Source organism: Arachis ipaensis, chromosome B3, assembly GCF_059453495.1.
Source record: "Arachis ipaensis isolate K30076 ecotype BB chromosome B3, ASM5945349v1, whole genome shotgun sequence".
Classification (NCBI taxonomy): Eukaryota; Viridiplantae; Streptophyta; class Magnoliopsida; order Fabales; family Fabaceae; genus Arachis; species Arachis ipaensis.
In genome coordinates, this window is record NC_142438.1 from 45,205,572 (window position 1) to 45,231,129 (window position 25,558).

Sequence of the window (25,558 nt, forward strand, 5' to 3'; positions counted from 1 at the left end):
TTCTGGTCATGAAAGGGGAAAAAGATAATCTAAAATGTGGAGGTTCGGAAAACTGAAAAAGTAAATTTCTAATCACCTTTGAATTTGTAAGTTTTATTATTTGTGAGACCTAGTATCTTATTTCAAGGTGATTAAAGACTTACTTCATCATTTTACTTCATTGTCACTCAGCTCTATAACATGCGGTTGAGATGGTGGTGCTGGCTCGACCTGCTGTGCTACAGAGATCCTAAATCCATTCGATTCAGCTAGCTTAGACACTTCATTAGTCTTCAATGCAAAGTTTAATAGTTGTTCTGCCTTAGACACACCATCATTCTTATGTACAAAGTCTATTAATTGTTCTGGCTTAGAAACAACACCATTTTTATATGGAAAGCCTATTAGTTGCTCTGGCTGCTGTTGATGATTTTCTGCGAAGACAGACATACCACTGAATTATACAATGAATAAAGCTTAATCAATTATAATAGGCATAATTAGTTTGATATGAAATAGTTATATTCATAAGCAAATTCACATAGAGCTACAGACTCATTTATTTCATTTTCTTCTTTTGATGTCTAACCACATGAAAGCAACCTCATCTAGCCAGAAAATTAAATAGAGAGTATCATGGAACAGAACAAACCTGAAAAAATTTAAAAAATTACCCGTGGGAACAACTACTCCTATTGTTCAGTGCAGTGGAACTGACAGCACACTTGACCTCACCGAGTTTCATCAGGGTCAAAACATCACTTCTAGATGTCACCGGACTCAATGTAGCATCAGAAAGACTCAATCCATCATCATTGTAGCTCCTAATCTCTAATTTATTATCTGTTTTGTCCTCAGCAAGTAGGTCTCTAACTTGTTCATTGTAAATCCCAACCATTTGAACATAAATGTCATATGTCATAATGTCTTTCCTGTCATTACACATTTGAAACAAATAGTTAATAGGAACATAATTGATCCCCATATCCTTAGAGGTTCAACCTGATGGACCACTCTACCAAAAGAAACAAGAAAAAAAATTAGATGGATATATAATTGGTTTAAGTTTGCATATATAGTAAGTAGAGATTGCTTCTTATTTCATTGGTCTGTGTCTGCGTTAATTAATGTATGGAATAAATAATGGAATGTGTATCATACTTCTTTTATCTTACTATGGTGTATGTCTTCCCAAATCTAGTTTCACCATATGTGAAAATACAAACATTATATCCATCCATCAGGGATCTAATTAACAGGTCTGTGTCCTTAAAAATCTCATCTGTGTACAAAGTTAGAATAAATTTCAATAAGATGATGTAAAAGAGAGGGAAGGGGAGGAGAATTTCTATAATCAGCATGTGGAACTCTACCTTAGCCAGCCTTTGCACCAAAAATCCAATTGAAGTGAAAAACTTTCCTTCCATCTTTCAATGTTTTGGATGGATCTAAATTGAATACAGAACCATCCTCCCCAATGAAATCAATAAAATTCTTGGATTCAGCCTGGAATGTGGGTCTGATTCTGTAGTAAACTCGAATATTACCTATAATTTGGATCTGAAAAGTTGGACAACATTAACTTTGCTCAATAATGTATAAAGAGAAAATGGCCATTAATTAAATAAACAATTAAAAATTAAACCTTTCAGATCTTGAACCATGATAAATAATTTTCCATTCTCTTCTACTACTCTGTTATATCCAGCAGCTGTAGTTCCCATATCCTCTACTTGACTCACTGAATTCATAAACCAGTATTTCATCTCAATAATTAATAAGCATAAGACTGATTCTCAAAACACACAACTAACTCACAACCAGAAGGAAAAAAAAGCATCAGTCCAAAAGGTAAGAAAGTAACAAACGAAGCCATCCAAATTCAAACACAATGCCCTTTGGAATTTTAGAATAGTTCCAACACAAATCTCAATTGATCACATACCAGTACAAATGAAAACACCCCTTTAACAACCAAATTTATCAAGATGGTTCCCATCCTCTAGCAGTATTTGAAGTATTCTACAAAACAAATTGGGAGTGAGCTATTTACCGTGATAAGTTCCTAACAAATAAGAAATTGCAGACTGAACAACGACAATTCATAATGATATCTAATTGCTCAAGCAAGATCTAAACATAATAGGAAATGTTAACAACACTTTTTCACTTCCTCTACTGAGTAAATAGATATTTTTGTGATACCTAACCTCACCTTCATCACGATCGTCACTGCTGCCACAGTATCACATCTTGTTCGTCTTGTTCAAATGCTGCTTATGCTTCTCCTTCTGCTCCGCCAGCACCACCGGAGACTTCTTCCTCTTCCGATCCGACTCTTTCTTCGCCGGAATTGCAGAGAAAGTGAGAAGATATGTGTCACTGACAGGGCTCCGAATCAGAATCAGCTTCACAAAAAGGAAAGTAGTGAGGAACCTTGGAGCTTCACCAGTATGTGGGATGCCCTAACCTCAGCTCCATCACCACCGTCGCTATTGCCACAGTACGACATCTTCTTCCTTTTGTTCAAATACGGCTTATGCTTCTCCTTCTGCTCCGCCGGCACCACCGGAGACTTCTTCCTCTTCCGATCAGACTCTATCTTCGCCCGAATTCCAGAGAGAGTGAGAAGAGATATGTGATTGAGAAGGCTCTGAATCAGAATCGGCTTGACAAAGAAAACAGATAGTGAGGAAGAGATAATGTCTTCCCAATGGAACACCCATGTTCCCCAATCAGATTCATTCTAACTCCATCGTGCGGTCCACATCTATTGATCTAATCCATCCAGTATCCTAGAAATTTTTAACCTTTTTTTATGAAAAAATATCTATCTTTACACTATTAAAGTAGTAAGATAGATAACTATGTTAAATATATCAATAAACTAATAGAAGCAACTAAGTATTTGATTAGGGATGACTAAATCGAAAAAAAAAATGGATGAAAAATATATTTTTACTTACGTTTTAGTGCAGTTGATAAATTTCTAATAATAAAAGTAAAATTACTAAAAAATTCATTATAATTTTTTTTGAGAAGTTCAAATTTATATTTTTAATTTTTTTTTGAAATATACATTTTCACATGATAAATAAATAAAAAATACCTTTAACCAATTTTACTTAAAAATATTTTTTATATGAGATATCTAAATATAAAATTATAACACGATTAAAAAAAATACATTTTTTAAATGATTTTGGGATTCATTATTTAAATTATTCCATACATTTTAATAACTTATAAGAAAACAAATATCATTATACACTAGATAGCCGTGGTTTCATCTCCGAGCTGGAGACCTCCCCGCATTCCAGGCCGGTTCCTATCCCAGGTGGCACCTCTCCTCCAGCGTGGCAACCCCACCTCAACACGCATGTGCTTCCCTCTGTTAATTTGATTATGGTTTCTCCTTTTTGCTAGCTGTTAAATTGTTTGTTGCATGTGGTTTGTGCATTTTATAAATTTTTAGGGTTTTCACTTCATTCTTTGGAATTTCCTGTTAATTTGATTATGGTTTCTCCTTTTGCTAGCTGTTGCCACTCTCGCCTTCCTGCCTCGATCTTCTCTGTAGGTGTTGTGATCCCGATTCTTCCATCTCCACCGTGTGACCTATCTTTCTGTCCTTTTTCTCGGTTTCTCTCTGCACGGTGTTGGTGTCACTCTGAAATCCTGATCTTCAACCCAGTTTTCTTTATCCCCATCCAGTTCGTGTTTTTGGATCCTTTCTTGGATTATCCCAGTTTTTTCCATCTGGGTACATTGTGCATCAAGGTGTCTGACTTCCATCGACATTTTCTGTCTCGAACGACCCCTCAGAACAGTATTGGTTTCATCATCGTGTTTTCTATGATTTGCTTAATTTTGTTTCAAATAAATGCTAATTTACTAATTTTTATAATGTAATGTGTTGGTAGATGAAGATGTATAAGAGGAGTTCAAATTTATATTTTTAATTTTTTTTGAAATATATATTTTCACATGATAAATAAATAAAAAATACCGTTAACTAATTTTACTTAAAAATATCTTTTTATATGAGATATCTAAATATAAAATTATAACATGATTGAAAAAAAAAGACATTTTTTAAATGATTTTGGGGTTCATTATTTAAATTATTCCATACATTTTAATAACTTATAAGAAAACAATATATATATATATATATATATATATATATATATATATATATATATATATATATATATATATATATATATATAACCAAACAAAGCCTAGGTCTATATATAATAACCATGCTTTATTCAAAAACACAGAGAAACATACTCACACATACAAATTTAAGCATAAGAAAGAGAACAATAAGTTTCATAAAGATCACAACTCCAGAAAATGAGTTGATAATTACATACCAAAATAGATCTGTTGACAACATACTTTACCAATTTTTCAACTACTTAACACAACTAAGCAAAATTCTAACAATTCTTTAGAGGCTTGGAATTATATTATATATATATATATATATATATATATATATATATATATATATTGTAATGTAACAAATGATTAGCCACTATATTCATCCATCCTTTCAACAGCGTTGCCAGTATTTTCACATTGTTCAAAGGCACTCCGAAGCTCTTCCCTAATAGTGAGGCTGATGATTCCCAACTAAATTGGAACCTTGTGAGGACGAGATTCTTGCATGAAAATCATGGTTAACAGTCTACAGAGAACACAGTAAAATATAAGAAGAAGAAATGCAAAAGCCCAAAAAAAATAAATTGAGATGAGAAAGAAATCAGTTGTGATAAAAATTTGAAGACTAATAAAAGAAATATTAAACGAATAAAGAAACAAAATTTAAGCGATATACATGTATGCATATACATATTACTGTAAACATAGTTTACTAAGAGATAAAGAATCAAAGTTCATTAGCTCAAGAAATACCCAACAATTCCACTTCAGAACAGAAATCGGTGAAGCCTGACGCACAGGAGCACTTGAGCTCGACGAACATTGAATGCTTGTATTGGAGTGAAACTCAACTAAATTCTTAAATTCGAAAGCAAAATGAGGAACAAAGGGATCGAGATGAAATTTCTAAATGGAACAAGAGAGGAATAACATCAGTAACACTTAACACATCACGCATGAAAAAACACAAATCAATATAGCCAATTGAGGTTAACTTGATCAGAAACAAAGTGGGATAACTCAACATCAGATTTACATAGTAATGTTATCACCTGCTGTTGATTATCATGGATGGAGTCCTCCAAAAACCTCACAATATCAATATCATCACATATTGCACGAACAACATGAAGAGGTGTATTCAATTCATATCCAATGGGTCTAGGATCCACTATGAATACAATTTTCTTGTTCATCAACTGAGAAATCATGCTATTCGGAATAGTGTAATCATCCTTTGACTAAGGGAAAAAAAGAATAGGTACACTAGCAAAATTCACATACCTGAATCATAAACACTAAACTGAAAACAAAGACAATTAAACTAAATTAAAACCAAAATGATTACTTGGGAGGAATTTCCTTCGTCTATCAAAAATTCTGAGCAACTCTTTTTGAGTATTTGCATCACCTCATCATCCTCAAGTTTGAAAATATTGCTGCTATTTGAATGGAAAACAATAATTTTGATGCAATACATAAATAATGTAAACAAAAGCAAAATATACACTGAGAAATAGATGTGGAAGATGCAATAAAGCAAAAAGAAAACTGGTACCAAAAGCTCAGAGATAAAATAGATACCTTCTTATGGCATCAACACACTCAACTCTACACAGATAACAATAAAATAAATTCCCAACATGACAAACAGGTGCATTACACAAACAACAGTAGTACCACCACTTCTGATGTTTCAGCACATCAATAATCTCATCGATCAAGAAACAAATATGATCCTGTAGAGAAACAGTAATTGGTATATTATGATACATGTTTTATCATACTACACATGCTGAAACACAGTTCAGACGGTTGAGAACATAAACATAAATACTAACATTTCTTGATGCAGAAGAATATATTTTAGCATAAAGAATGTCAGCAAGCATCTCTTTAATGCTATGCAGTTGTATTGGAACACCAGATATGACTTGGTTGTCATAACTTCTAAGTTGTCCACACTGAGAAAAGTCTTCAAGTATTGGGCTAAAGGCCGAATCAGAATAACGTCCTTAAAATTTGGAAGCAAAACATGAATTACAAAACGAAGCCAACTTTGTAAAGTATGAGGCAAAATCATGTTGGCATGTAAAGGATAGCATGCAAAAGAACAGCCAAAGAATTAGAAACTGAGGATCAACAAACTATATCTAAAAATGATTCCTCTAATTCATTAATATCTAACATAAAGAGAGAGTACTAACCTTGATGCACTGATCAGACTGAAGTTTGTTGAAAAAACGTGCATCACTAATGACATTGATGATTTTAAATGTACCGCAATAACCGGGACTGTTAATCCGCTTTGCTTGAACTTTGAAAACAATCTCTTTTCCAATGGGTTGATGAAAAAACTGTGGACAGTATGGGTGCTCAAATTTCTGTCATAAATATTGAAAAATAATCACTAATTAATGGAGGAAATTAAAGAATAAGAAATACTTATTGATACAGTATACAGAAATAAAACTTAAGAACATTAACCATACCTTCATTTCATCTTCTAACAACAAAAACACATCAGAACAGGTTCTCCCAATAGCTTAGTGGCTGCACTGTCTAACAACACAAACATTCCACAAGAAGTACCATCTTCAACAAGTATCTTAATCTTGTAACTATAACCAAGAAAGTAAACATCAGATTAATCTATTTGTGAGTTTCACAAGAAGGTGATACGTGAAGCTTACTTATATTATTGAATTAGAACAGATGAAAGAAATTTTCTAAATCATAACTTGGATTTACCTGGTCATAAAATGCTGGACCTCTCTGCCACACAGCTGACAATGAAACACATTATCATCACCTACAATTGGATGACCACAAACACAAGAAAAGACCCACCACTCTGGATCTTCAACAATCTCTTTAATTTTTCCAACCACAAAGAATTGTCCATCTTATTAAAACAAAAAAATTTATGAATTGAATGGACAAAGCATGTCTATAATATGGAAAAATCGATTAACATGAGTACTTCTTACATAGCACTAAAACATGTTAAAAACCTAATAGTATACACCTCATTGTTTCCCTTAAGATTAACAATAGTCTGTATTAGCTTCCAGTCAAAAGATTCATCATCGATTACACATACTAAATCCCCAATCTCATTACTACTCAGTCTACTGAAATGGTGGCTTGCGATATGGTATCTATGAAAAAAATAATATTAGAGTAAAACAATTTCAGGAAAATAGCTAGAGAGAGAGAGAGAGAGAGAGAGAGAGAGAGAGAGAGAGAGAGAGAGAGAGAGAGAGAGAGAGAGAGAGAGAGAGAGAGAGAGAGAGAGAGAGAGAGAGAGAGAGAGAGAGAGAGAGAGAGAGAGAGAGTGAGTGAGCAATAGAGAGAGAGAGAGAGAGTGAGAAACTGAGCAATAGAGAGAGAGTGAGCAAGTGAGGGATGGAGAGAAAGGCAGAAATTTTCAGTTCAGTAGGACAAAATTTCAGGAGAATTGAATCGAACTAACTCATTCAGAAAATTCACAGTTTCCTGCATATCAGGGTTGATTGAAATCTGAGAAACATTGATCACATTTTGGAGACTAACTTTATCTACAAATCACAAAACACAATAAGAAGAAAGTAAGTCACAAAGAAACAATTCATTGGTAAACAAAAATATATAAACAAATCAAACTCAGACATGTGTGCAACATGGACAACTTTTCACTTCCATTGACTTTGATCTTGAAAGATTGCAAAATAAGAACTGGTGGTCTCTGATACTTTTTCAAACTATTGATGTCCATAAGAGCAGAACAGTCACCAACAAGATTACAGGGAATTTTCTTCCTGGGTAATCATTATAATAAATGAGCGACAACAATAGAATAATTCAACAATAATAAAAAAAATGAAAAACAGGCATAACATAATTTAAAAATAGAATGAAAAACAGAAAGGCAATGCATACCCATCAGCAAAAACTTCAAGGACAATAACTTTCAATATCTTTCCATTACACTCAACATCCGTTTTCCTTTTCAATCCGCACAAGACCCCAACAAAATCTGTTTAATCATATTATAGCAGAAAAGATTAAACCACGGGATACAATACCATAAGACATTTCATTGAGCTGTTATTAATCTCACTTTAAAACACCTTTATTCCGGGTCAAATTTGAAAAAGGAAAACTTACCTATTAAGTACTCATAATCAGTGCGCTTTTGAAGAATCTCGTCCATAAAGGTTAAACTTAAACCAGGATTAGGTATGACTCTATTTGCAGCTGCAACAACAGAGGTACTACACTTGAAAAGGATGCGGAATCGATGTCTTGTAACCCTAACCAATCCACCATTAGGTATCACTTTGAAGTCGGAAATAATGAATACATGTCCTTCTTTTAACTGATGAATAAAAGTTGTGATCAAATCATCCTCAACAGTTGCCTGGACCTTGTCGTGCTGGAAATTAAAAAAGAAGAAAAAAATCATATGACCATTTCTAAATATCATACCATGACATATTACATGCTAAAACTGATCACATACACAATTTTAAAATACACAATTTAGTTAAGTAAAAACTGAATTTTTGATAGCACACGCGCGCGCGCGCGCACACACACACATAGTTTTTAAAATACACATACTCACATGCTTATCCATCAACACCACATGTAAGAGTTTCTGCATATTTTCATTAACAATGCTAGCATCTTCCCAAATGGTCAAGATCTTAGCCTCAATACTCCAAGTTTCCTTCCATGGAGAGATTTTCTGAAGAGGATCAATAGTAAGACTTATCTTATCAATAAATAAATAGTAAAGATCAAAGAATGTGGATGAAAAAAATAAATTAAAGAAAAAAATATCGGCAACAGAAAACTGTGTGGGATCTGAGATTTATCTCAACAGAAAGGAATGCAAAGGAAAAAAGACAAGTAAGGAACAAATGATAGCTCTTTAAAAATCTCCACAATACTCCATCACCTCATTACTACTTATACCAGAGGAATGAACAAGTTTGTAAGGCAAAGCTTGTAGAATACGTTTCTCTTAGACTCCTTGGCTAGATTGATTGATTGATTGACATATGACATTCAATGTGTTCATAGGTAATTAAATTAGATTTACTCATACCTCTATATAATATAGATATGTCATATCAACCTATCTATGAATCTATATACATCTATCTATCTATCTATAAATCTATAAAGAAACCATACCTACTGATTGATCCTATCTTTGACTATATAATAATACTATTCCCAATAAGTATGACTGGTGAAATAGAAGACATGTCAACTTATTGCCCATCAGAAACATAGATTCCATTATTGAAACTGAAAATTGATAATCAACTTTTGAGCCCAATCATTAAATCAAGAAGAGGACAATAAGAAACCAAGAAGATTAACTCAGATAAAGAATAGCAAAAATATTTTATCCAAACCAATCAATTAAACCTACAAAATGAAACCAAATTAGCACTGAATTAGAGGATCTACAAAATTAACTAACAGATCCAAAGTACAACCATGAATAATTAATGACATCAAGCACAAAAATAACACAACAAAAATCCCTCTCCAAACTTAAAAATGAAACGAACAAAATTTTTTACTGCCGTACGGTCATGCGGATGATTGAAACGGCAGTGAGAACCATAGCCAAAGAATCCAGTTCTCAAATAGTAGATACAATAAGACTCATCAAGCCTTTGACAAACCCATCAGCAACAGAAGAAGAAGTCTCACCTTTGCAAAGGAGCAAATTTTTTTTCATTTTTGGAGAACCCATGATAAACGCTAGATTCTGCGGGAAACCCATTAATCAGTTTGGAAAATAATAACCTATGATTAATGTTAGGTAACGTCCTTCAAGCCTTGTGATAAGTATAAAAACCTGTTTTTGGGATAATTGGAAGAGACAGAAGCCCCCTGATTGATGAACAGCATCCATCGCGACTCTCATTGAATCATACAACCAACAAACAAAATCGATGACCTCAAGAGAACGGTTCCCAGCTCTGGGTACTTGGCTTTCTGATTCTGGAGAGGACGAGTGTGAGGGAGTGATCGTTGAGTTGACGAAAACAAATTCGGGTTTCAAAGTGAGAAAGAAAAAGAGAGGAAGGGACCCGTAAATGAAGAAAATGAAGAAAAGGAACAACATGACTTATGTGTTAATGGGAGTATGGCGCCCTTGAATTGACATTTTTTTGCCAAAAAAGAAAATTAAAAAAACTGATAAGATATATATCTTTTAATAACAATTAAATTTAATCTTAGGTTGAATATATTTAAAAATAGTAATGAAAACCATTTTATTAACCAGTATCTATATTTTTTTTCATTTATCATTTTTTAATACTGATTAATAATTAATTAATTATTTCATGGATTTATTTGAAACTGGTAAAATAAACGCATATTCTTTTTTTGTAATTAAAAAGGGATTTGATTAAAAACATAAAAAAAACTAAAGAGATATATATTTTTTAATAACAATTAAATTTAACCTTAGCTTAAATACATTTAAAAATCGTAATGAAAACTATTTTATTAAAAAGTATCTATATTTTTTCCACAATTATCATTTCTTTTTTAATACTGATTAATAATTGATTAATTATTGCACCAGTTTATTTGAAACTGGTAAAATAAACACATATTTTTTTTGTTGTAATTAAAAAAGGAATTTCATTAAATATATAAATATCATAGTTATATCCACATTAGAATTGAGAAGAGACTAACATTATATTACAAATCAAACAACAATTTAAAGTAGTATCTGAGCATATTAAACTAAAAAGCATGAAGATCATCCACAACAACAACTTAAAGTAGTATCTTAACATATTAAACTAAAAAGCATCTAGATTCTCCACAGCCTCATGATCGCTTCCATATTGGCTAAAAGCATCTTCAACTTCAGGCATAGAATCAACCAGAACATGAATCTGAACAAAATTGAAATCCTCTCAGTTATTGATATTTTTAAATACTAATAATTGAACAAATTATAAAAACTATGCAACAAAACCTTATGCTCATTCATCTCAGCAGCAGCCTCAAAAACATTAATAACGGAGGCATCATCCTAAATTTGTTGAACAATATACACAGATCGATTCATCTCATAACCCACAGGCCTAGCATCACATGAATACAACTTTTTTGTGCAAAAGACTTGAAATGAGTTTCAATGGAACAATTTTGCAATAAGATCCCTAAAAACAAAAAAAAAGTTAAAAAATAGCATAATAATAATTTAGGTTTTCCTTAGGAATGTCAATAGATACAAACAAACTATATCTATATCTATATACTAATTAAAACTACAGCTGGATGACAACCTGATTCAACTCTGGGTGATTATCCAAAAAGCTCGAGCATCTTGTCTTTATTGGTTGCACAACCTCACGATCTTTAAGAGCAAATATATTGTTGTCATTTGCATGAGACACTACAATCTTCAAGCAGAATCTTGAAAACCATGAGAAAATAAGAAAATTTTGAGTTAACATAAAATAATAATTAGTTACGAAAACAGAATAAAACTAAAGAACAAAACACCTTGGGACAGCATCAATGCATTGAAGCTGACATAGATCACATGATAAAATTTGTTTATTAGCTGACACAAGAGAACCACATAAATAAGTTGAGAACCACCACTTATGATTCTTGAAAACAGATGATATAGTTCCCAGAATAAAAACGAAACCACCCTGCCAGCAAAGAAAAAATTAATACAGCATTTCAAATTTCAAATAATTTACAAAACTATCAATTACTGACTTTTCAGCATATCATATAACAAGAATAACAAAAAAGAAAGAACTAAGAGATTTTATCACAAATGAGAAAAAAATATACATTCTCAACATCAAAGTAGCAGCGATTGGGTGAAATAAGATCAATAATAATATCTTCAATAGTTTCTGATTGAATAGAATTATCACACACTACTTGATTCTTGTAATCTTCCCTAGTTGCATACTGCAAATAGGCATCATAGATTGGTGGAAAAATCGGATCGTGAAGCCTTGCCTGGGATAATTTGGTTAGAATAAGTATCGAATGCATTGATTCAGAAAAAAGAAAAATGCATGAACATGTTGTAACATAGGGTGAGAAATCATACATTCATATAATCATCGGTTGCAGCTGGTTCCGGATTATCACTAAAGACATTTACAATTTTAAAGGACCCGGAGTAATCTGGATCAACTACAGAAAGGATTTCAACCTTGAAAATTTTCTCCTCTCCAACAACATCACCAAACATTTGTGGAGAATATGACCGACAGACCTTGGGAGTTTAATATAAAAGAATCAATAAATTTGAACACAAAAAAAATAATAAAGATTAAATGAGGTTCAATATGAAAGAGTTCATACTGCAAGCACACTAGGATCAACAGGGAATTCTTTGTCTATCCTGAGAAATGCTTCAGAACAGGTTTTTCTAAATAGTTTCGTTGCCGCATTATCAAGCAGAACAAACAAAACATCACACCCAGCATGGTGAATCTTTACCCGAATCCTATATCTAACACAATTAACAACCAAGAATGATAACTAAAACCAAGAAATTAAATCTGCTTAACAACACATACAGTGACGCATAACAAAGAACCAACCAAAAATCCAAAAGATTGAGAATTAATCTATTACATAGTAGAGTTACATATGAACCTTACTTGACCATAACATGTTCAACACATGAACCACAAGCATCACAAAGGAAGAGATCCTCATAGTCAACAACGGCATGACCACATACACATGAGTAGTACCACCAATCTGGTTCATCCATAACTTCCTTAATTATCCCAATAACAAAGTAACGAGCATCCTGTAAAATTTTAAAAACAATGATATAAACCCAACACACATGTTTAAGAACTTGAAGTTTAAGTATTAAATGGAGAGTTTGCCAATCTAAAATAGTACCCTATTATCTACATCAAGATCTTGAATATTACTGATCTTTTTGGGATTGAAATAATCACCCTCAACTTTAGAAATTAAGTATCCAAGGTCATTGGTCACAAGTCTTGAGAATCCATAATTGGCTACACTAAATCTACATAAAAGACACAATAACTAATCTTCATAACACAACACATATAGATGAATACCAACAAAATAACCAAAGCAGCTTGTAGCTCTACAATATTCTTATCACAACTAACCTGCTTAGGAACTCAACAGACTCAGGAATGTCGGGATTAATGAATAACCTAGAGACATTTATCACATTCTGTAGAATTACTCCACATGCATGCAAGAATCCTACTCTATTAGCCTCAAACCATATTTGAATTAAAAGGTCAGAAATCAGAAAAGTAAATATTAGAGTAAAAATTAACTGAATATGCCTGAAACTAACCTTCAATTGCTTTGATTTTAAAAGACTCGAGGACAATCATCGGAGATCTTGGATATTTTTGTAAGTTATCATATTCCAACAGATCACAAGAATTTCCAAATACATTGCATTGGACCTTTTTGCTGGAGAAATAAGTTTCAAAAGATCAAAAGGATCAAACTATATATTTATTGTTATAAACATAAAGGCTGGAACAAAAAAAAAATTGAATGAATAGAAGATAACTACTGATATGGGAGAAAGTCAGAGACATATTACCCATGAGTAAAAACTTCTAGTACAACTGCTTTGATCAGCTTCCCATATGATGCTACATCTCTTTCTTTTCAAACACCAGTAATGATCCCAACAAAGTCTAATAATTAGATTGAAACATATACAAATTTGAATTAGAAACCACACTTGTTAAAACATAATATTATGATCCTAAAAGGGTACAGCAAGAAACTTGTACAAACCAATGAGGAAATTGTGGTCCTTTGTCATTTGATCAATTTCATCTATTGATGTAAAACACAAACCGAAATGAGGTATCTTTGGAGATACCACCGAAACAACAGAGGTCTTGTATTGGAACAAAAGTCTGAACCGATGTTTGGTCACTCTGTTTAAACCAGTGTTTGGTACAACTGTAAAATGGGTCATCAAATACAGATCCCCTTCCTTTAGAGACACAGCAAACTTTGATATAAGCTGATCTCTAATCGTTGCTTGGATCTTGTGTAACTGCAATTGAAAAAAATGGTTCATATTTTGAATTTATTAACAAATTTAGGTATCCAAACAACATAAAAACAATTGATTAAAAAATTAAAACAACAAAAACACATCACTTTGCAACCAAGAATAAAAATTCCCTTCTGCATACTTAAAAAAAAGAAAAAAGAAAATTGGCAACAACTTAAGGAAATACTAGCATAAAATAAAACTGACCTTCTCATCCATTAAGACTATATGCAACAGATTTTGAGAAGCATCCAAAGCAGGATTCTTGTGGTACCACAACTTCACAACTTTAACATGCACTTTCCATGATTCTCTCCAGGGAGTGATTTTCTCCACCAGATCAACACGGTTATTCATTCCCAACATATATAGGATAAGAACACCAAAAGGAGAAAATATACAGAGAAAATTTCAGAACTAAGATGAGAAGATAAATAGATGAGTTGGAGTTATAAACTCCCAAAGTTAACAAACACTAAAGCTTACAATGAAAGCTTCACATATGGGACAGAGATAGACTAATAGGCATATATAGATTGATATCCCTACACATATCATTTAGGAAGATATCACAAGTAACCAAATACTCATGGGAAAAGAGCAAAAATAATGTGGGAAGAGGCCTGTTACAAATTACCAAATACCTACCACATATAGTTGATTTGACAATTCACAATAAAGCAAAAATAGAATTTCATCAGTCAAGAATACCTAACACTACAGTTAACTTCAGTCCAATAGCAGAAAGAAAATTATATAAATTATAATCAGCAAAACCCCCAAGAAGAAAATTATTTTCCCGAAACACCAAAAGCACAAACATAGGAGAGAACCATTGATTTAGAAAAACAAGTAACAATCACCATGATTAAATCAGAAACCAAACAACTCAAAATTAAACGATGGATTAAGAAAACAGTAACAATTAACAGAAAAAAATTGAAACTGGAGAAGGAAACCAGAACGATTGAAAAGGAGGAGAATGGAACCATAGACCACATATACCTCTTGAACCGCGGTGGTGACATCTGCTATCCAAAACAGAGAAATGGAGATGGAGAATGACGTATGATCCAGAGACAGAGACAGAGACAGAGGAACCTTGGGGAGACAGAACAGACGAAACCAACAGAACAACACCTTCGTGGTCGAATCGAATGGAATCGCAGAGATACCCATACCTTCTCTGCATGTGGCCAAAACCCAGGAGAGAAGAAGAAACCTCAGTCGAGGGAGCCGATAAGGAAATGGTGCGACGGATGGACTGAGGTTAGGGATGAAGAAGATGGGGTGAGCTCGAAAGGTCTTTTAGGGAGAAAGTGATGAGTTTGGCAAAACAAAATTAGTTAACTCACATTATCTTACTTTAATTAGGGTTATGGTTAAATTGAGAGGATTATATTAATAAAAACAAAATTCTGCAACCAAGTATGTTAAGAGGTGCCAAGAAAAAATTGACATATGACATTATAAAAAACTTATTACTAATAATATATTTATTACTTAAATATATATGTTAGAAATAGCAAAAATAAAATAAAATAGTATGCATAGAGTATAATTTAGATTTTCACGAAATTTTTGTATGACAAATTAAAATCAAATTTGCACTGGTATCATGTGACTATTTTTTGTATAAAAAGATAAATAATTATTTTTCATTAATAAAATTATGATATTTTATTTTTATTGATATATTAACAATATAGTTTCTTTCAATTTATTTGGAAAAAACAATATTAGATTTAAAAAAATAAATAATCAAGTTTTTTAATAAATTTTAATACCATCAAAACCACATAATAAATTAAGAAGAGGGTATCTTTTAAATGAGCACAACAATTATCTGCTTATAGAATATCTCATATTAATATAGACCAATTGATTATATTATATAGAAATCAAAGGTTAATATAAAAGAAAAACATTGATAGACTCTAATAAATGTATAATATTTTTGTGCATAATTAAGTACTTTAAATCTCAATAGCCTAATACAAAATATTTCCTAATACAAAGAATTTGTATCAAATTTAAGAATATTAAACTCGTGCAAAATTATTCTGCACTAAAATAAAATATTTAAAATATCAAACATAAAATTAGAATTTGACCTAAATATTAGAACCAAAATAATAATAAAAAATAGAAGACAGAAGGCACCAAGAAATTTTTTTCTAACAAAAGATATAATTTACATTAAAATCAATTTTTTTTGACAATTTAAAATCAAATTTGCATTGATATGATTTGACTTTTCTTTCTAACAAAAGATAAATAATTGTTTTTATTAATAAAATGGTCATATTTTGTTCTTATTAATATATTAAGAATATACTTTCTTTATCTTTTTTTGAAAAAAATAATATCAAATTAAAAAAAGTAAATAAGTAAGTTTTTTAATAAAATTGAATATTTTCAAAAGCATGTAATGAAATAACTTTTTCATATCAAACAAAATAACTATATTTAAAAAATGGCTTTTTAAACTAAAAAAAAAATCAAAATAAAATATGAAAATATGAATCGTCAGATTTATCCACTAAAGAAGATGGTATCTTTTAAATGAGGACAACAATTATCTGCTTATACAATATCCCATATTTATATAGACCATTTGATTACATTATATAGAAATTAAAGGTTAATATAAAAGAAGAACATTGATAAACTCTAATAAATGCATAACATTTTACTGCATAATTAAGTACTTTAAATTTCAATAGTCTAATACAAAATATTTCCTAATACATAGAATTTGTACCAAATTTAAGAGTGAAATAATATTAAACTTGTGTAAAATTATTCTGCACTAAAATAAAATATTTAAAATATCAGACATGAAATTAGAATTTGACCTAAATATTAAAACTAAAATAATAATAAATAAATAGAAGATGGAAGGCACCAAGAAATTTTTTTTCTAACAAAAGATATAATCTAGATTATAATCAAAATTTTTTTGACAAAGTAAAATCAAATTTGCATTGATATCATCTGACTTTTTTTCTAACAAAAGATAAATAATTATTTTTTTATTAATAAACTGGTCATATTTTATTCTTATTAATATATTAAGGATATACTTTCTTTATCTTTTTTTGGAAAAAATAATATCAAGTTAAAAAAAGTAAATAACTAAGTTTTTTAATAAAATTGAATATTTTCAAAACCACGTAATGAAATAACTTTTTCATATTAAACAAAATAACTGTATTTAAAAAATGGCTTTTTAAACTAAAAAAAAAAGAATCAAAATAAAATATGAAAATATGAATCGTCAAATTTATCAATTAAAGAAGAGGGTATCTTTTAAATGAGCACAATAATTATCTGATTATACAATACAATATCCCATATTTATATAGACCATTTGATTACATTATATAGAAATCAAAGGTTAATATAAAAAAAGAACATTGATGGACTCTAATAAATGCATAACATTTTAGTGCTTAATTAAGTATTTTAAATATCAATAGTCTAATACAAAATATTTCCTAATACATAGAATTTGTACCAAATTTAAGAGTGAAATAATATTATACTTGTGCAAAATTATTCTGCACTAAAATAACATATTTAAAATATCAGACATCAAATTAGAATTTGGCCTAAATATTAAAACCAAAATAATAATAAAAAAATAGAAGACAGAAGGCACCAAGAATTTTTTTTCTAACAAAAGATATAATCTAGATTATAATCAAAATTTTTTTGACAGAGTAAAATCAAATTTCCATTGATATCATCTGACTTTTTTTTCTAACAAAAGATAAATAATTATTTTTTATTAATAAACTGGTCATATTTTATTCTTATTAATATATTAAGGATATACTTTTTTTATCTTTTTTTTTGGAAAAAACAATATCAAGTTAAAAAGAGTAAATAACTAATATTTTTAATAAGATTGAATATTTTCAAAACCACGTAATGAAATAACTTTTTCATATCAAACAAAATAACTGTATTTAAAAAATGGCTTTCTAAACAAAAAAAAAGAATCAAAATAAAATATGAAAATATGAATCATCAAATTTATCCACTAAAGAAGAGGGTATCTTTTAAATGAGCACAACAATTATCTGCTTATACAATATTCCATATTTATATAGACCATTTGATTACATTATATAGAAATCAAAGGTTAATATAAAAAGAAACCTTGATAAACTCTAATAAATGCATAACATTTTAGTGCATAATTAAGTACTTTAAATCTCAATAGTCTAATACAAAATATTTCCTGATACAAAGAATTTGTATCAAATTTTAAGAGTGAAAAAATATTAAACTCGTGCAAAATTATTTTGCACTAAAATAAAATATTTAAAATATCAGACATCAAATTAGAATTTTGTAACATCCTAACTACCAAAGCTCACACTTCCGGCTGCGCGACTCTGATAGCTCGGACATTACGACGACACTTATAATATTTAATACTAAAATATGAGCCTGTTTGAAACTTTAAACCGCAGTACCGCTTCCAAAAATACTTTTGATATACAACGTACATCCATACAACTTACAGAAACTCATAAAGAGTACATCCATATATATATACATACATATATATAAATATTATTACAAACATTAACCAATACAATTCCTATCCCTCTTATAGAATATATCAAGATAAAGGCGAGGGTACAATAAACCAAAACTAAAACAATACAGAGCATCTCAACAACAACTAAATAAACTCTTCGTAACTTCTGCGCCCATATCCTGAAAGGGAAAAAATGTAGGGGGGTGAGAACATCATCCTCGAAAGGGTTCTCAGTAGAGGGTTTTTGGGAATTACTATAATAGGATACATGAAGATAACCGCACCAGTGATTCATAACCGTCTTATGCCTCTTTTCAAAAACAACGGTTTACAATGAAAGTAAAGTCGGAAATCTTTTCGGAAAGAAAAGCCGTTCAATTCTCAAAACTCAAAAGCCTTTCAAAACGGTTTATCTATGCGGAACCAAAATAGCCTTTCATAATTTTATTCCAAACCAGAAACACAAAAACCGAAATGAACCATCAGTTCATCTCTTTCCAACCACGGCCCTAGGCCCAAACAATCCAACCAACAACTAATCACCACAATCCAACAGAGTCCCAGATGCAAACACAGACAGGAAGTTCAAGCACAAACAAACAGTTATTACAAGTAGAACAGTTAGCAATTAATCACATAGGCAAACCAAGTATAATATGCACACCCAACCAATGTCACACAAATGCATATGATGCATGCCTGTCCCTAGTGGCTGATGATATCATCTGTCGGTTATAGAGCCAACCCGACAAGTCCTGGTAGCTAACCATTGGATTGTCCCTCTGTCGTGCATCGCCAACTCGAGTTATACTCATCATAAACTTGATCATAATCATGATCCATATCCATCACCCTCACTGGTGAATATTTACGGGGGCGAGCTCATCCGGGCCTTTCACAGTGCCCGGCCACACTTACGACATAGGGTCAACAGAGTATCAAGTCTCGACCTGGAGCACGTGGTGGCTAGCCACTGCTACTACCCAGGGAAACTCGTATCTCAGATAGTGGAAGTGCAATATTCACATTTATCAATGATTCAGCATAAACATGCATTCAATCTCATCCATGGATCAACATCCATCTCAGCCATCCGGCTGACGGTTCAGTCCAGAACCAGCCAATATTCATATCATACACAGCCATTCCGGCTCACGGTTCAATCCAGAACCAACCAATATGTATAATCATACACAGCCATTCCGGCTCACAACAAAACAGCACTTCCACCATTCAACATCATTAAATTCATAAAGTCAGCATTTAAGCCATAAATCATTTTCTCAATTCATTTCACTTTGAAATCGAGTTTCAACTCTTTTCAGCCTTGGCTTTAAAGATCTCATTTCTCAAATCATCTCAGGCTCATAAGCCACTTTTACTCAAGGTAAATTCCCCTTTGAAAACAATGCCACTCTCGGCATCCTCTTTCCAAACTTCCATAACCATGGCAAGTTAAAGACTTATTGTGAAACATTCAAAATCATCCATTCAACAATGGGATTTTATAACAAAGTTTCTCGGCAGAGTCCCAAGTCTTTAGGGGAGAATAACATATCTCATTTCGCCAAATTCATTTAAAATCATTAAAACATTGGCTTTCTGATTTGAGTAAGAAAATAGGATCTAAGCCAAACCGAGTCACGTAAATCATTTACTTCTTTCAAAGCCGTTTTCTTTACTTAGGCAAAACCAACTTCAACCCCCCATGATAAATTCTAAAGCGTTTCACTATTCAAAATTGCCTTAGTCTTGCAAGAATTCAGAATTCAAAGAGTACTTAAAACCTTTCTCAAAACATTTCAAAATGAAACTTGTCAATTGACATTCAGGTTCTTTCAAAGTCATTGAAACTTCTTTAATTGAAACCCCCAAGTCAAATTCAAAGGCATAAACCCTTTTCACGTTCAAACAGCTTTAAAACACAAGTTTCATCTAAATAACTTTCTCTTGAAAGAGATACAATGCCTTTCTTAAGAAGCAAGACTAAATTACAATTTCCCCTTTTACTAACTCATTTCAAAAGCATGAATCATCCTTTTCTTGATAATTCAAAAAAATAGTAGAAGTCTTTAACTCATCATTCTCCAAACAACATTTCAATAAAGACTCGGATTTTTTTGAAATTTCGGCAGCACCTCCCCTAAAACTTGGACTTTGCCACCCGGTTCGGGTCCCAACAAAACCATTCCACAATCCTTTTCCAACAGTCCAAACTTCAAAAATCAGTCCAAGGCAAGCCAAAAATCCAACAGTTATCTCAATTCTATATTTCAAGAAAACCGTTTCAAAATCAAATCATTATCAGCCGAATACACTCATTTCTAAAGCTTTAAAGAAACGGTTCAGCAACAGTCATTTATCAAAAACCAGCTCATTTAAAGCCAGCCAGGCTGAAATCAAGAGTGCATTCTATATTACACGTTCTCAAAAAAAATCCATTCAATTCAAATCATTTTCCAACAAATTCAACCCGATCTCAACGCTTTAAAAGAATTAACTTCAAAAGCATTTCGTTTCACAAAACCACACAACAGTCCAGTCAAACAAACACCCATAATCATACAAAACAATCAAATAATACATAGGACTGATACAATCACCAAATACACATCCTCACATCAATACCCATATGTAATAATTCCAATAATAAACTATAGTTTTCGGAAAGCGCCCCTACCTCAAAACGCAATTCCATAACCTAAACGCCTCACAGAGTCCTTTCCGCCTCAACCCGAACTGACGGCAACCAAAACCTCAGCTCCAAGCCACCTTCGCAATAGCCATAGCAACACTAATCGCAACATATAATAATCAGGACTCGATCCCACATTACCAAGACTCATATTCATTAATTAAACAACCAAATACTAACGCGAGGCTTTTCGAAACATAAATACCTACTGGGATGACAAAACGAGGCAACTGCAACTCCGAGCACGAAATGCAAGCACGAATCCACAACCCTATGATGGACAACACCGCAATGCCTCAGCATAAGTTTACAGAGCAGCGACTGAAGGCCTTTCGACTCAGAAATTCTTACCAAAACAGAGAACTCGGTGGCTGTTTCCGGCGATAGAGGCAGCGGCGACACCCAATGGCTCTTTCTCCCTCCACGCGACTCAGATGACCGCTGCAGCAACAAGCCATGACTATGGTATTCTCAAAATTCAAAAGAAACAGGATCCATTAACAAGACCTTACCGGCAGAGTTTTCCGGCAACGGCAGCGGGGTTTTCCGACGACGGCAGCAAGGTTCCCCAGTGACAGAAACGGGCGAAAGCTCCGACGATGCTAACCGAGGCTTGCCGGCGGCAGAAACGGCGGCGATAGCTCCGCGCAGTGGGTCGCGTCCCGCACGCGCCACTGGTCCGCATCTTCCACCCTCAACATCGCGCGACCTCTCTCTCTCCTCTAGGCTCTCTCCTCGGCGATGGGAAATGCAGCGACAGCCCGGTTCCACACGTGCGGCGGTCCGGCGTGGTGACGCCGCGGAAGAGTCTCCCTCTTTCCTCTGTCTGGTTCGGCAACAATGGACCCACGGTGGCGCAGGATGGCGGAGTCACGACTGGGCAGGGACGAAAGGCACGGCTTCAACGGTGGCGCTCCTCGCGTGCGGCAGAGCGCGACGACAGTGAGGCCTCATCTCCCTCCTTCGCGTCACTCTCTCTTCTCCATGGCACAGTGGCGGTGATGGTTTGACAGGCGTCACAGGAAGCTTCGGCGGTGGCGACGTGGCGGCGCGACAGCGAACTCCCTCCTCTCCTCTGCCGCGACTCGGTCCCCCCTTTCCCTCTCTGCTTCGTCCTTCTGGCTCAGTCCCCCTCTTCTTTCCATTTTTATTCTTTTTCCTTTGATTCAGGAACCGGGTGGGTGTGTTTAGGATATGGCTGCACAGCAAAGATAGTGAAGAATGGGTTTGGAGGCTGCGCAGCACTGAAGGGAGAATGGAGGGAGGGTATGCCAAAATTAGGGTAAAGGCCAATTCGGTAATTTTAACAAAACTAGGGTAATAGGGTTAGTTTTGTAATTTCAAATAAAAGTAGGGGTAATATAGTAATTAGGAACAAATTTTAATCCAACAAAATTAATGTATAGAAATACTATTTGCTCCTCAATTTTACAAATTATTTTCAATAAAATGCCCAAATCTAAAAATTAGAAATAATATAATTAATTTCTCTATTTTCCAAAATAGCAGCATTAATATTTAAAATATTAATTATTTAATCCAAATCATATAGAAATCCTTATTATTTCACAACTATCAACTTTATAATTTGGATATAGAAAACAATCCAATAATTGTGAAATTGGATAATAATCATAACGTATCTCAAATCCAATAAATCAAAACTTGCCTTAATTACCTTAAATAAAATAATTTCTGAAATTAAGGCTATAAATAACTATATGATTTGAGACTTGATCATAATAAGACTTTTCAAAAGTTCTGGGCCTTACATTCTACCCACCTTATAAAAATTTTCGCCCTCGAAAATTGATACAAAATGAAAGAAATTCCATAATAGTTCACCCTTGAACACATTTAAGGAATAAGCAAAAATATCTCAAAATATAATCATATATACACTTTTTCAAATACTTTGATTGTTAGAAGCATAAGGAGGCAAAGGTAGGAGCATGGTCGCAAAGCAAACATTATAAGATAGGCTCAATGCAAAAGGTGGCATGGTTCAAGTAGGTGATAGTAAAGCAAGGCATCGAAGGCTATAAAACATGATGGGGTTAAAACGACGTGCTCAACATCCGCACACTAATCTCATATCAACCTCAAAGCTTCAACTCCCCAACTCCATCAAGCACTTTACAATCCCCATATCCGATCACAAGCCTGACAGCTGCACCCGTTTACAAGGAACAAAACACCCACAACTCCTAACGTTGCACACCTACCGCTTCAACTTCCGTATACACATATCACGTCTTAGAGAACTAACGCATCGCGTTACTACGTCTACAAGTCGCACGTGATATCAAAACAATTCTCGAGTCTACTCAGAGGAATACAAGATCTTAGAAATGAGAGATAAATGTCAACAATAATACTCATAGATTTGAGAGAGTGTATCCAATTCCAGGTAAACAAGGATGCTCAAGCAGTGAAGTTTGCGAGAAATGAATCAATGGACAACTTCAAAGATAACCCTTGGATCAAAGAAGTTCAACAAGATCAATAGGAAGAAAACCAGCGCATCAGTTTGAAACAAACTCAAGCTGGGCCGAAGAAGTATAAGGTTTACAGAAGAGAATACTTCAAACCCGAGACAAAACTCACAGAACTTAAGAGCATGATTAAAAATACTTCCTAATACATTGTTCATAAAAGAATCGAAAACTTGCGGAAAATCACTTCGCAATTTAGAAGAAAAGCTCAATAGCAAACATTCCTCAAGAGGGCAACAAAAGCAATAACGTGGCTTTGCTCTAATTCAACTTCATGTTGAAGTAGATTATGTAGAGTTTTAAAAAAAAATAAAATGCACCCAGATTTGGCTAAGAGCAAAAATATTTTCATCAAATATTTTAGAAAGTTAGTTGGGTGCACAATCTTAACCAAAAGTAGTCACAAAAAGACTCGGAAGAGAAATCAAATGCTTGTTTAAAAATTCCCAAAGTTCATATTCAAACAAGCGTGTATAAAAATTATAGCAAAGATGAAAGAGAAAATTAAACTCTTTTTAGAAAGGAAATTCCGAGATAAAATTTTTGCTTACAATCTGGTAAAGAAATAAGTGGTGCGTTACAAACGAACCGATTTCCACTAAACAAGGAAGCTTTTCAAAACTTCATTTAAAATAGCGCATGCCAACTTTAAATTAATTTCGTCAAAATTGAACAATGATTTCAATCTCAATCAAGCAACAGAAAATAAATTCCGTTTAGAATTTCTTCAAAGAGAATTCAAAACTTCTTTAAAAGTTTAAAACAAGACTCCAAAAATATACTTGAAATCACCATTTCAAAAGGATATTCAAGAATATTAGGATGTACTTAAGAAGGAGTCAAGCCATACAAGAAAGAGTCTTAAACCAAAGTAGTTCAAACAAGATTCACTAGGCATGAGTCATCAAACAAGCTTTCCATTGATCCAAAAGAATACTAAGCCTTAGGAAAAGACCAATCAATCATTAGAAATTTCCCAGGGATAAATCTTTGATTAAAAACTCTTGTAAAGACAATGAGAGGATAGACGATGCACAATTTGAAACAAATCAAGCTGACTCACATAAGAGTGAGATTCACAAGGGAGGAAAAACCAAGATCAATGATAATGTTCACAAGGTGCAAAAGATTAGTTAAAAACAGAATCACGTATGACATTCATAGAGGTGAAAAGCTTAAGAAGGAACGATTCCATTCATAAGAAGAAAGCTATGAATCCAACATTTTCAGAAGAACAACAATGGCATAAACAACATGGCATACTAAATCAAACTCAATTCAAAATAAGTTAAGTAAAACTTATCAAATGAAACTCAACCGAGATAAAAGTGAAAAATTCTTTCTTTTCAATATTTGAAAAATACCCAAATGCATAATCAAATGAAGATGTGCATTGGAACTAAAGTAAAATTACTAGAAGGTCAAACTGTAAATTAAAGCAAATGCAGTTCCATAAACCAGTAGAAGTACAGGCGGGGTATTGGAAATAAATAGTTGTTAAACTGTATAAGTAATCTCAAAGTTTCTTATATAGAAAAGTATATATCTAATCAACAGCAATTTATAAAATCTCAAAA

The 25,558-nt window shown here is 32.8% G+C and overlaps 2 protein-coding genes across 3 annotated transcripts; both read right to left on the reverse strand.

Annotated features, from left to right (window-relative positions):
- Positions 1-7,135: 7,135 nt before the first annotated feature.
- LOC148570479 (uncharacterized) lies at positions 7,136-10,069 on the reverse strand. The gene is made up of 8 exons (XM_088507057.1): positions 10,013-10,069; positions 9,809-9,922; positions 8,759-8,881; positions 8,299-8,566; positions 8,071-8,167; positions 7,801-7,949; positions 7,625-7,709; positions 7,136-7,310 (listed from the first exon to the last, which is right to left on the reverse strand). The coding sequence occupies exons 1-8, from the start codon at positions 10,067-10,069 to the stop codon at positions 7,136-7,138; spliced, it is 1,068 nt and encodes a 355-aa protein (XP_088363183.1).
- A 1,135-nt stretch (positions 10,070-11,204) lies between these two features.
- On the reverse strand, positions 11,205-14,561 carry LOC107607482 (uncharacterized). 2 transcript variants are annotated; one of them, XM_088510250.1, is made up of 8 exons: positions 14,444-14,561; positions 13,969-14,236; positions 13,769-13,865; positions 13,511-13,632; positions 12,819-12,973; positions 11,689-11,843; positions 11,469-11,598; positions 11,205-11,342 (listed from the first exon to the last, which is right to left on the reverse strand). In XM_088510250.1, the coding sequence occupies exons 1-3, from the start codon at positions 14,453-14,455 to the stop codon at positions 13,837-13,839; spliced, it is 309 nt and encodes a 102-aa protein (XP_088366376.1). In that variant the 5' UTR covers positions 14,456-14,561; the 3' UTR covers positions 11,205-11,342; positions 11,469-11,598; positions 11,689-11,843; positions 12,819-12,973; positions 13,511-13,632; positions 13,769-13,836. The 2 variants fall into 2 exon arrangements, with proteins under 2 accessions (XP_088366376.1, XP_088366375.1); XM_088510249.1 differs by having other exon boundaries at positions 11,469-11,843.
- Between the last annotated feature and the right edge of the window lie 10,997 nt (positions 14,562-25,558).